The 13890-nt window shown below is 34.8% G+C and overlaps 1 protein-coding gene across 1 annotated transcript in view; it reads right to left on the minus strand.

Moving 5' to 3' along the window:
* LOC145292793 (atrial natriuretic peptide receptor 1-like) overlaps positions 1 to 13362 on the minus strand; it is a 372037-nt gene extending 358675 nt beyond the window's left edge. The window contains exons 1-2 of the mRNA XM_080138832.1: positions 13335 to 13362; positions 12878 to 12997 (exon numbers count right to left, since the gene is read on the minus strand). Of these exons, the coding sequence (XP_079994958.1) occupies positions 12878 to 12997; positions 13335 to 13362 (148 nt within the window). The remainder of the gene's footprint in view (positions 1 to 12877; positions 12998 to 13334) is intronic.
* Between the last annotated feature and the right edge of the window lie 528 nt (positions 13363 to 13890).

Genomic DNA, 13890 nt, shown 5'->3' on the forward strand with positions numbered 1-13890 from the left:
AAAAGTACCTAATGTTATGTTGCATGTTAAGTCTAAAGCACATAAAAGCTTTATCGTCCGATTCTAGTTTTGGTTCTCTCGTCAAGGGGAGGGTGTTACGAATATGGACTACAAGCCTGTGCATATGTCTGTCTGAGTCCTTACGGTAGAGTGGGAGATATCCGGGCATGTGAAAGTAGTTAGAGGAGATGGAGGAGTGTAGGTTAGTCTCACTTAGTGTTAAGATACCCGGGGTGTTTGTTAGGAGAAATGCTTCAGCATTGTCTAAATTAGTTCGTAAATGCAAACCTCAAGGGAGGGGCAAGTTGGGTTTTGTTTGAGTTTTGGGTTTTGGCCTGGTTTAAGCGTCATTTTTTATTGGACTGTCATTTTATTTAAGAGTTTCAGTTTAGGTAAGGGGTGCTGAATACCAGACATACAGCACAAGTAAACTATCAGTTGACCTTCCATCTACTAGGATTGTGGCCTCAGGAAAGCCCACCGGGGATGAGTGCAGTGTCCCTTTCCATGTGCGACATGGCACTACAAACATCCCGATATTATACAATTGTTGATGGAGCAGCCGCTCTAAGCGCTCTAAGCGCTCTAAGCGCTACCAAAGAGTTAGGGCACCTGTACTATCAGTCGGGAACAGCAGCCAGGAACTGTCAATCCGGTACCCTTAACCCATCAGACGATGGTCAACCAAATCTACTTGCACTGGCATTACGCCATTCAAGCACTCCCAAGTGCCCAGTTTAAAGGGATGGGATGTGTCGGGAGTGGGGAAAACGGCGTTCATTGCCTTAGTCAGGAAACAATATCGACCACTGAGTGTTTCTATTGAAGTCCTGTGATTCGACCTCTACGCCTGGCTAATAGGCAAAGAATGAGTATGGAAGTCGGGCGATAGACAGTGCCTATCTACTCCTTAAGCAGTTTAGGTTTGCATACCAGTAATTTGTTTTTTAGTCACCAGCTCTAGGAAGGTTGTCATCAAAGACTGGAGAGGCCTCTCTCCCCTTATGTTTAGCTTCAGAATTTTCCTTCTCCTAGACGGATGACCTGGGAAGATCTATGGGTGCATCAGCACCGAGAGGGTTTGCCCCGCGCCTGGGTCCTAATCCAGGTATTTCTGCAACCCAGTGTGGGTAGTTAATGTTACTGGGTTAGTTTGTAAAGGTTATATATCTACTGAAAAATAATACTCCTATAGTGATTAAGGGACATTGATATTTCATTGTTACTGGAGGAGAGTGTGAGTAAGAGTTCATGCAGTGGAAGCAGCTATATTTGCATCGGGTTTGTTGGAAGGAGTTAATATGGTTTAATATTTTTCCTTTAAATTTATAAGCATATATATATATATATATATATATATATATATATATATATATATATATATATATATACAAGCATTTCAGCCCGGCGTTGCCCGGATGTTTGGATGTGTATGTTGAGCAAAAAAAAGTGGTAGTAGGAAGGCAGGCTCGAACCCGTATCGCAAAGGAGGAAAAGAACGGGGTAAAACCTAACGTTTATGCTGTTACGACCACTGCCAAACCGGAAGCGAAATTTTTTAAAATTAAGGCTAGACAATCTAAAGGAGAGGACGACTTTCAAAAATATCGGCGAAAAAAGTGACCCCCCTGTAGAAAAGTGCCTGAAGATATTAATGTTTTTAGCCAATTTTTCGATATTTGTCGTATGAAAGGTTGAACTTTAAAACGATACTAATCTTGGTAAAATCCGTCGCCTCTATTGAAAGTTTAAGGCAGACATGCAAACAGACATACATACATACATTTATATATTGGTAACTAAAAAATTTCGACCCAAACTGATGAAAAAGCTTGCCCTATCTCTGAATACCCTTTATGTAAAATTTCAAATATTTAGACCAGAAATTGTCTGAGTAATTTGGAAGAGACCGCAGAGGTAAATTTTTTTTAACTTTGACCCCTATTATGACCCCTTAAAATTTATTGTTTTGGGCTCAAATCAAGTTATTAAGTTAGATCCATGTCCAATGAACCTATATCTAAAATTTCAAGTTCGTAGACCCAAAATTGTCGGAGGAGTTTGGTAGAGTTCTCAAAGGTCAAATCGTTGAACTTTGACCCCTTAATCTCCAAATTTCTGGCCAAAAACCGAGATAGATAGATAGATAGATAGATAGATAGATAGATAGATAGATAGATAGATAGATAGATAGATATGGAAACAATTTTGTGTTTACTGCACACTTTTTACGCAAATATTATGCAAGTATAAATCATGTAGAATATCTACATGAATATAATTACACGTAATAGTTAACTAAAGATGATCATCCCATAAGAAACCCGCAAGAACTAATAAGGAATTAATTAAAATGAATGTTTAAAAGAATATGCAAATTAGCTAGATCTTTTGCTAGTGAATGCAATTCCACAACCCATATAAAAGAAAATTGTATTTTCTTTTTAAATAAATAGAAAAGAGGGTTTTTAATATGAATATCAATACACACAAAAGAAAAACGAATTTATAGAAGTATATATATATAATATATATATATATATATGCCTTTTTGCTTTCTTACACTTTTTTGTTCTTTTTTCTCAACGTTGTTTCCTTTTTTTTCTTGATCTCTACACCCATCTCTCTTTTTTCTTTTTTATCTCTTCCTCTATTAACTTCTTTCTATTTTTTCCCTTTCTATTTCGTTGTGTATTTCTCTATCTATCTATCTATCTATCTATTCATTTCCTTCTTTTATAGGCAAAAAGTAAAATTGACGATTTATTTTATTGTTAACATCTGAATCCCATCTTATATTCTTTTGTTTAATTAAACTTTTCATTAATCTTTTTTCTCTAATCTCCAGTTCATCGATAAAACAAATATTAAATCTTTTTTAAGATTATTCCGAAAATGTCCCAACTGAAATATTAGTTTTTAATTAATTAAAATCGAATGTCAATTAGAATTAAAAAAAAAAACAACATAATTAATTTCTTCGATTTCAACCCGTTTTTATTTGCCAATTTATAAAGTTGAAAAAAGGAACAAAATTTCCTTCAATGTGAACGAAGTGCGTTAATAATAAAAAAAACAAAATGGCCGACAACAGATAATGTTTTTCTCAATATTCAATGACTATCTTGTGTTTTCCTTTTCATATGTTATGAGTGATTACCTAATAAAAAAACTTTTCCGTCTGTGTGTTCGTTTTAGATTCAGAAAGAACTGAGTGAATTTTAACCAAACTTGACGCGCAAATGAACCATGACGACACGTATGCAAAGTTAAAAGCAGGCTAATAGAAGCCATTTTTTTATGGAAGCAGACGTCAGTCGTTCTTTGGAACTAACGCTGCTCATTAAATTTAGTTTAGCCAGTTTAAGTTGATAAAAGATGCTTGAGTCAATGAAAGAGATAACGATGTTCTAAGTAGATTCTTTATAAAAGTATGATAATATCACAAACTCAACTTACTCGTATTGCGTAATGGTTTTAAGAATGGTGAGAATATTCAGGAATGTACATTTATTGACACACACAAACTTACACGCTTATACATATTTATGTTGCTTATATATACGCATTGCATATATATATATATATATATATATATATATTGCATATATATACGTATATATATATATTGCATATATATATATTGCATACATATATATATCGCATATATATATTTCATATATATGTATGTATATGTTGCAAATATGTATGTTGTATGAATTATATATGTATATATATACGTGTTGCATATATATATATTGCATATATATATATATATGTTGCATGTATATATATATGTTGCACGTATATATGTATATGTTGCATAATATATATATATATATATATATATTCAATATATATATATTCAAGTTTCGTGATAAAAAAATGTGCTGCAGTGAACTTTAATTTTCTAAGAATTAAGAAATATCAAATTAAATTCATTGCTATATGATACTTCAAGTATATATTAAGTTGAGTTTACGATGTATTGCAAGCAAGAATCGTTAAATATTTTTACCAGGAATAAAAACATTGAAAATAAATTAAATCTACTCTTACTTGTTAGGTATTTATTACCTAAGTTATCATCTACAGAAATCATACAGTTATGTAAAATACAGTTTTTTTAGTTATTCAGTGGATGAGTCTCATTGCAGTTTCTATTTTCATCGATTGAGCTCTCGGGCCCTGCCATTGTATTCTGTAAGCGATCACGAAAATCTACAATTTCTTGGTTCTGTAGCTTCTTTATGATTCTCTTCGGAGTGACATTGCTTGCAAAACATAGTTGTCACTAAAGTAAGGACTTTGTTCTAGAAATTTTATAACCGTCTCCATAGACTTTCTGCATCATCCCATGATATTGCTTCATCAGAGTGTTCTTGGTTATTTACATTAGTGTCAAGAGAATGGGAGATGTTGCTATTTTCATCACCATTACTGCCTTCAGGATATTGATCAGTAGTTTCCTCATCTTGTTGCACCCACATTTCAACATCATTTGCATTAAGTGATTTAAGAACAGTGTGGTTGGCTGGTAACCGTTTGGTTTCAAGATTTTTTGCTAGACCAGATGTATTATGATTCTTTCAATTCAGAAACCTTTGGCGCTGGGCATAATTTACCCCATGCGTTTGTTAATGTGCTTGCTCGAACTTGATTCCATGCACTTGCGAGAGAAAATATGGCGTATTTGATAGTAAAATGGCACTGAAAATCGCTTATACTCACGGTACTATTTATCATATTCATCATGAAATGATTTCTGTAGAAACATTTTAAGTTCCAAATAATCCCTTGATCCATAGGTTGGATGAGACAAGTCACATTAGGTGGTAAGTAGCACACAAAAATATTCCCGCAAGATGACACTAGTTCTGACTCAAGAGGATGTGCTCTACAATTGTCCAACAGAAGCAAGCACTTTGAATCAGGTTTACCTAATTCAAGAAAACGCCTCTGGATAAATAGCACAAATTCTTGTAAAAAACAATTTGTTGATTCATCCATCCATTTCGTGAAGAATAATAGGATACTGGCAAAGGCGAAACTCCTTTCAATGCTCGAGGACACTTTTATTTGCCGATGACAAGAAGTTTAAGTTTATGAGTTCCAGAGGCATTAGCGCATACCATCACTGTTAGTCTTTCTTTATTCAACTTGAATCCTTTAATTTTCTGCTCCTCGGATCCGGCTAATGAAGGTAAGCACTTCCAATTTACGCTACTTTCATCAGCGTTGTAAACACCCTCTGGTGTTTATATATATATATATATATATATATATATATATATATATATATATATATGTTGTATGAATTATATATATATACTATAAGTTTGGGATTTTTGTGTATTGATATTCATATTAAAAAACTATTGTTCTAATTATTTAAAAAGAAAACACAAATTTGTTATACATGGGTCTTGGTACTGAATTCATCTGCAAAAGATCTAGCTAATTTACATATTCTTTTAATTAATTCCATATTAGTTTTAGCATTTAGAATTTTTGTTTTAATTCAATTTATTACATTATATAATAAACTCTTAATGCTGCAATGTTTTAAGTTATAAATTTATTATATTTTTCTAGAATATCTTGTCTTTTTCTTTTCCAGTTTTAATAACTAGTCCTTTACTTTTTCATGTTTAAGCTTAACCATATTACGTTTCATGCTCGCATTTTTCTATTTTAATACATATATATGCATATATATATACATATATATATATATATATATATATATATATATATATATATATATATATATATATCAATTCAGGATTTTTTGTGTATTGATATGCATATATATATATATATATATATATATATATATATATATATATATATATATATATTAGTGTTGGGACGATTAATCGGAATCGGGAATCGGAAAAATCGGAACTTTTTGGGGTATCGGAATCGGTATAGGAATCGGGAAAAAAAATCTGTGCCTATTTTCCGATGCCAAAAATCATTCCATCAATTATCTTTTTTTTAATTTTGGTTTAAGAAAAAATCTCTAATTGTTAGTAGTAAGAATATAATAATAAATATTTATTGGTTTAAAATTTTCAATAAAATTAAGATCTATAAATCGCTTTCTTACAAGTGTGTTTTTTTACGTTTGAAAAAATATATGTGCACATTAAAAGTTGTGTTTTTATGATAATCGGGACAAAATAACCATTTCATAGTAAAATTTTTTTAGAGATTTATAAAGAATCGGAATCGGAATCGGTAATTGTATCGGAATCGGGAAAAATATTGGAATCGTCCCATAGACGGTCGGGTTTCAATCCTGGCTTGAGGTAGTTGCCTTTCTAGCCGCACTAATGAGCTGTGAGACAGCGAAACAGTACTGTATGTGGATGACTATAATGCTCCTCATCTTGAGTTGAGCATATTGAGAAGTGATACATGAATTACCATTAGTGTATAAGCGATGCTCTTTGTGTAAACAAATCAAGCTTAGGTATTTCGGACGATATCAAAACATCGTTAAACTCACGACTCACTCAGCAGCCGCCAATAGCGTAGTGATTAAGAGCCTTGACTGTCGTACAGACGGTCGGGTTTACATCATGGCTTGAGGTAGTTGCCTATCTAGCCTCACTGATACTGTATGTAGATGACTATATATATATATATATATATATATATATATATATATATATATATATATATATATATATATATGCAGCATTCTTACTTTTAAACATATTCTATTAAACAACATAAGCATTCAATGTCTACTTATTCTGGTTTGGATATATGAAGACCTTCTAGTCATCACTTATCAAGGCTTTAATAATCTAGCAGAATATTCAATAAAGACAAGCGTCAATCTGTACAATTTCAACATGGGTTTTGTCTACTATTGAACACGCATAAGGGGAGTTTAGATCAACTAAGTTCAAACGATATTAAGGCTCATCATATGTGGCGCTGAACCTTATCTCGGTCTTTTCATAATAGTATCCAAACAGCAGCTATTTTCATATAAAAAGAACACGTTTATATCTTTTTTATCTAAGGTGTGCTGTTTAGAATAAAGGGAATGTTGCAAGAACGGCCATCTTAACACAGTCGGAATTGCAACAGACTAAATGAGTATTCTCTTTGAATTATTTACCAACACCTAGAATTCTGTAAATACATGTTCTCGTTTGAGGGTTGTCCGTCACGTCTGTGTATATACATTATACACGCACATGCACAAACTTTAACCAATATGTGTGTGGTGTATGGGTGTGTGAGTGTGTGTGTATGTGTTTAGATATATATATATATATATATATATATATATATATATATATATATATATATATATATATATATGGGTGTGTGGTTGTATGATGTGTGTATGTGTGTATATGTAGGTGTGTGTATGTATGTGTGCTCCTGCATGTGTTTCTGTACATATGCGTGTGTGTATGCGTGTATGTGTGTATGTGTCTACATACGTATGCGTGTGTATGTGTGTGTATATATACATATATGTATGTGTGTGTATGTGTGTGTGATTGTGTATGCGTCTGTTATCTATTTTCTATTTTGTTTGTGCGTATCCTTGTGTTTTGGTGACTGAGTACATGTACGTACGTGTGTTTGGATTGGAAATCGATCTTGTACCTATCTAGGTATCCTGCCTCTGTCTTCCTCTTACGAGGGGCGTGCAATAAGTAATGCCCCTGACCCACTTCCAGTTGTCTGATCCAGCTGAAATTTTGCATGTGCAATGATTTATATCTACAGGTTATGTGGCAAATTACACCTCTGAACTAATTGTGGTTTCTGTTTTACAGGTGTTTGAACTGAGTCAGGTGTGAAATGGAGCTTGTTGAATGTCGAGCTGTGATCCGGTTTTTGTATTTGAAAGGACGCACACCACAGGAGACTTTTGATGAAATGAAAGAAACTTATGGTGATAATGCCCCATATTATGACCTTGTAAAACGCTGGCATCGTGAATTCAAACATGGCCGGAAGTCTGTGGAAACAGCTCCCAGACCTGGTCGCCCCCCTTCTGCCATTGATGAGGCATCTGTCCGTCCAGTTGAGGCTGCCTTTTGGAAGATCGGCGCATTACTATTCGCCAAATAGCCCAAGATGTCAAGATTAGTACAGAGTCTGAGGAAACTATCATTCATGACCATTTGCATATGTATAAGGTGTCTGCCAGATAGATTCCTGGTTGCTCACACCATTCCAGAAGCGAGAACGCGTCGAGTGCTCGAGGATGAATTTGGAGATGTGCCAAGATGAGTCAAAGTTTTTCAAAAGACTGATTACGCAGGATGAAACCTGGGTCCATCACTATGATCCAGAGACCAAAGCCCAGTTAATGCAGTGGAAGCACTTGGACTCACCACCTCCAAAGAAGGCAAGGGTGCAGCCCTCCGCTGGCAAGGTGTAGTTCAGTCTTCTGGGACCAGGACGGAGTAGTGATGACAGATTCCCTGGCAAAGGGTACCACAATTACAGGAGCCTATTATGCTTCACTTTTGAGGAAATTAAGGGAAGCTATCAAAATCAGGAGGCGGGGCAAGATCAGCAAAGTTACCCTCCTCCTGCAGGACAACGCTCCGGTCCTACAAAAACGGTCTCCAGAGCTGCATCAAACGATAGGAGAAATGCATAACTCTGGGTGGTTCCTATGTAGAGAAAGACTAATAACTGTGCCAAGTTTCGTTGCTCTATTGCTATGGGAAGTGAGTCAGGGGCATTACTTATTGCACGCCCCTCGTACACGCACGGGCATGCGCACACATAGGCACCCACCCACACACACACACAAGCATACACATGTGTAAGGGAAAAAACACGAATCTTGACCCACACACATTCACGCACACACACGGACAACAGACAACTCTCGCCTTAACACACAGGCATACACTGACACACACATACGCATACATCAAAAAAGAAAGAAAATCATAAAATCCCATAAAAATCTTCACCAAATAGACCAAAAGCCCCCTCGCCTACTAAATGGACTTAATTCTGATTGAACTCTAGAGCAACACACCGACTATTGGTGACAAAAAGTCTGAGATTGGCATTTCTCTGAAAAACACAATCAGTTTTGTTAGAGTTAAAATGTTTTGCAAAAAGACATTTCAAACTTTCACTTAAAAAACCTTTATATAAAAATATCTGAAGAGAGCTGAACAAGGCTTGAAACGCGTTATGAAAATATTTTTAAATAAAAAATGATAAAAATCTGAAAACCCCACAATTGTTGATGTCTACACTCTTTTAAATATATATATATATATATATATACATGTATATATATATGTGTATATATATGTATATATATGTATATGTATATGTATATATATATATATACATACATATATATATATATATATATATATATATATATATATATATATATATATATATATATATATATATATGATTGTTGAGCTGGATTAAATCCGACGATATGAAATAAAATGGAGGTGGAAGAACCTGGATACTCAACGTTTCGCCCGATTTATGCGGGCTTCTTCAAGAGGGATGACCATCCCTCTTGAAGAAGCCCGCATAAATCGGGCGAAACGTTGAGTATCCAGGTCCTTCCACCTCCATTTTATTTCATATATATATATATAGTCTGGTATATATATATATATATATATATATATATATATATATATATATATATATATATATATATATATATACCAGACTATATTAATAAAGGAAATCCAAAACTATATTAGCAATGTATAAAATGTCTTTATAATTACATATAATAAAATTATAGAAAAAAAAATTTTTTAATGTATATATGTAAAAATATTTTTAGCCTGTATATATCTAATTTTAAATAAATAAGAATGTAAATATACTAAATACTAATCATAGTGGGGGTAATAAGTAGTTAAATGGATTAATCCGTAATACAAGACTGATAAATTAAAAAATATATCCATTTTAAATGTGGAAATTGATGAATCACACAGGTAAGAAATTCATTTTTATAGTATGAAAAGGTTAGTAACTGCAATTAAGAATAGGAAATTGGATCAAATGTTTGTAACATGTCTTCTTCCTAAGATAAGGGTGGTGGTGTTCGATCAACACTGCTGGGGAGCCATGATGTAATATACTGTTTTATTTTTAAATCCCCGAAACAGTATTTCATGGTAAACAACTGATGATCTCTTGAAAAGTAAATTATTGGTACTATAGTAAATTCGAGAGCGAGTTGATGCAGTGATTGCAGGTGATTAAATAACTTACTGACTAGATGGTTTTCTAGCGAATGATAAAAATATTTTTTGTATAGTTTTAAAGGTTAAAAACTTCAAAGACTATATATATATATATATATATATATATATATATATAGTCAGCCACATACAGTATTGTTTCGCAGCGCATCAGTGCGAATATATATATATATATATATATATATATATATATATATATATATATATATATATATATAGTCGCACGATATATATCAACTTATAATATCTACACTCGCAGTTTTCTTTCCAGCAGAACTTTCAATCTAATCCTTAAAACAGATCTATTCGATCCGATAGTCTTACTCCAAGTCTACGGATGTACGCACAAGTAATAAATTTACTGATTGAGTAAAAATAATAATAATAAAAACAAAATAATAAATATTTGTTAGAACTCCTTCCTGCCAGCTCCTGACTTCAACTCTAATTTGTACCGTCGCACTGTCACAGCTGGGTGCGGACCCCTTTGTTTACGCCTATTTCCGAGTGGAGGGGCAGCAATTTCCTCCACGGAAGAATTACGTCCTAGACTGTTGTCGTGTAGCTTGCCATTATTGTCAACGTTGTAAGGCGGCTTATCACCGTTGTCATCATCAGGGGCTTTCGAGCTACTAGTGTTGGAAGCATCGTCTATTAATACCGATATTGGCCTGTTCAGTTGTTCGCTTTCTTCTGACGAGCTACTGGTGGTATTGAATGGTATGCAAGCTCCTGGATAATGGCGCAAATTCTTTTATGTGATAAGGGATTCCATCAACTATCTTCGAGTGTAGACTGTTGATTCCAGTCAGCCGGCATTGCTCGTACACCTGCTGCGAGGGATTCTAACCCAAACAGCATCTCTTACTGTGCCTGAGCATTATGCGGGTCAGGGTTGGGCATGGAGTCAACCTCTTGTATACGGACGTCGAACGTGTATACGGTGTTGGATGGCGTCATGGATGTTGAAACACTGTCTTTTGGTGTGTTGTTATATTAATAAACCGCTTCTAGTATGAAACATTGTTTCCTAGCCGCAATGATTTCCACACTTCTGTGGCGTCCATCAACCGCGTCATATCTTCCTGGTTTGTTGGCACACCGTAATCGAAGACGTACATCCCAATCGTGTAGGAGCAACCGAAAGTGTTGACTGGTAAATGCAGTGCTATTGTCCGTTAATATTTCGATTGGTAGCCTCACTCGTAAAATATGGATTCCAAGTGGCGTGCAATCCATTTTTGCTTGATATGTAGACTCTTCACCTGCCACTGGAGTGCCAGGTTACCTTTTTTTTTTTTTTACATTGGACGCGCAATCTGAGAACCCGTGCTCTTTGTTGAGTCGCTCAGGAGACTTACAGGCGAGTCCGAATTTTGCCAAATGATTTTTCAGTTAATTTGCAGACGTAAATTAACAAAAACGTCGTCGATTTATAATGACTTGCCTCGTTGTATTGACATATCCTGGGATATTACTGCGTTCACAGTTGATTGCATTATTATCGATGCAACAATTAAGCCAAAGTGTGAGGCAATATCTTTGCCCATTCAACATCACCGTCTGTGCATGTACATTTGAAGGTCTTCTTCAGGTCAAATATGGCAACATCAGAGCCTTAAAACTGCAATATCCTAAACTGCTGTGTACATAATCTGCATTCTCTTGGGGGAGGTATTATACGTTTCGTTAGCAAGTCGCACCTCTTTGAGCCAGGCCACCACATCTCCGTCGCCGTAGAATGGATTTATTATATTACTGCTGAGCTTTATTTTTGTCAAGAAACTCAAAAACAAAGTAAAAAAAATAAATAGAAATAAGTAGCCAGCCGAAATAACTTGAGTAAAAAATAAAATCTTTAAAAAACAATAAATATTTGTTCGAACAACTTTTTGCCAGCTCCTAACTTCGACTGTAATTTTCACCGTCCGTTCTCTCCCTATCTCTCGCGGCTATAAAAAAGAAGAGTTGTATGTTTTGGTTTTGATTCTGGCTGATGGTACCCAAGTCATATTTGTTTTTAACTTTTGATATTACTACCATGTATTGGGTTGAATAAGTATAAGTAAGGCCTCCTATTTTTGAACTTAAAAACTAAAACATTAAAGAGCTTCGAAGACGGAAGTTGTACTATCAAAATGAGCGACAGTTTGTGCTCCAGGTTTTATTTTTCTGCATAGTCACCACCACAATTCTCAGTGCATTTTTGCTAGCCTCTTTTGATGTCTCGATCTTAAAAGTCCAGAACTCACTTTATCGCTCACATCTCTGTTGCCATTCTGAAATCGACGACTCCATCTCCTAACTGTGCTAACATGCGCTTCATCGATTTTGTAAACATTCAACAGGCGCCCGTGAATGCTGATCGGTGCAATTTTTTCTGCATGGAAGAATTCTATGACGCATCTATGCTTCTGGCGCATGTCTATGACAGAAATCGCTTTCTTAAAAGTCACACGCCGTCAACATCTGCAATAGAGATTAAATATTCAGGTCATTAATGCATAAGTTCAGTGATCATAACAATGCAATTGACGATCCTATCTGCTCCATTCGGACAGAATAAAAAATAGGAGGCATTACTTTTGAAACGTCTCTAATATTGTTTTCGAAATCATACTCACCAGTCATGATGGGGACATTCCAATAAGCTGCAAGTGATCCAATGTGCTCCAATGCATACGAACATGCCGGACCCAGAAACGCCATAATATCTTCTCGATAAAACATATCAGCAGCGATACCTTTTGAAGAAAAGAAATAAATATTTCGTTATATTTGCCGGAAGGTGTACACTCGTGTGCAATATTGACTTTTCGATGTCTAATAGATATCGCCCCCAAAGTGTTCCAACAGTACCAGAGAGTTTTACAGCATTTAACCGTCTTCAAGTTCTTGATGAGCCGTTCCCCTTAAGTAATTCAATTTATCAAATTAAATTTACTTTTGACGATTGCTGTGATATTGTCCCATTGACTACTTTACACTCTTTAATCCTTATCCTCGAATGGCCTCTGGCCCTTGATAAGTGGTAACTCCTATGTAAAAGAAAAACAGCGCTCAAACAGACTAAAAACATACGAATTGCTTTCAATAAGTTTCGAGACATTTTTGTACGAACATTTAAAATTGTCGTAGACTTTTGAAAGTTCAGTATGTTATTGCTATACATCTCATGAGATGACTGACCAATTTTTATGATTTCAATTTCAAATGAATAGTTACAGCAGAAATTGGAATACACTCTACTAAAGCCTGGTTCTCCCAGCTTGTGAATTTCAAAAATACAATCTGGACGTGAGGACGTTTTAGAAGAACGATATAAAATAAAATTCTGTTTTAAACTTGAAAAACATGCACCAGAAACATATTACTTTTGAACCTTCTTGCATGAATCGAACATCAGGTTTTGAGTGGCATAAGAGATTCAAAGAAGGCAGTCTGTGAGGGATGATGAGAGGTGTGGAAGGAGTAAGAAAAGTCAGAACACCAGAGTTGATTGGCCAATTAAAGAATTTCATATATAAGGGTTATTGTGTGCCTATAGAGATAATAAGGCCACAGTTTGATGTCAGTGTGGGATTATTCGCGAGGAATTGAAAATGCGGACAATGCACCAGTCCACAACTCCATCCTT

This window comes from Euprymna scolopes, chromosome 14 (genome assembly GCF_053919585.1).
Source record: "Euprymna scolopes isolate OS-2025 chromosome 14, ASM5391958v1, whole genome shotgun sequence".
Taxonomy (NCBI): Eukaryota; Metazoa; Mollusca; class Cephalopoda; order Sepiida; family Sepiolidae; genus Euprymna; species Euprymna scolopes.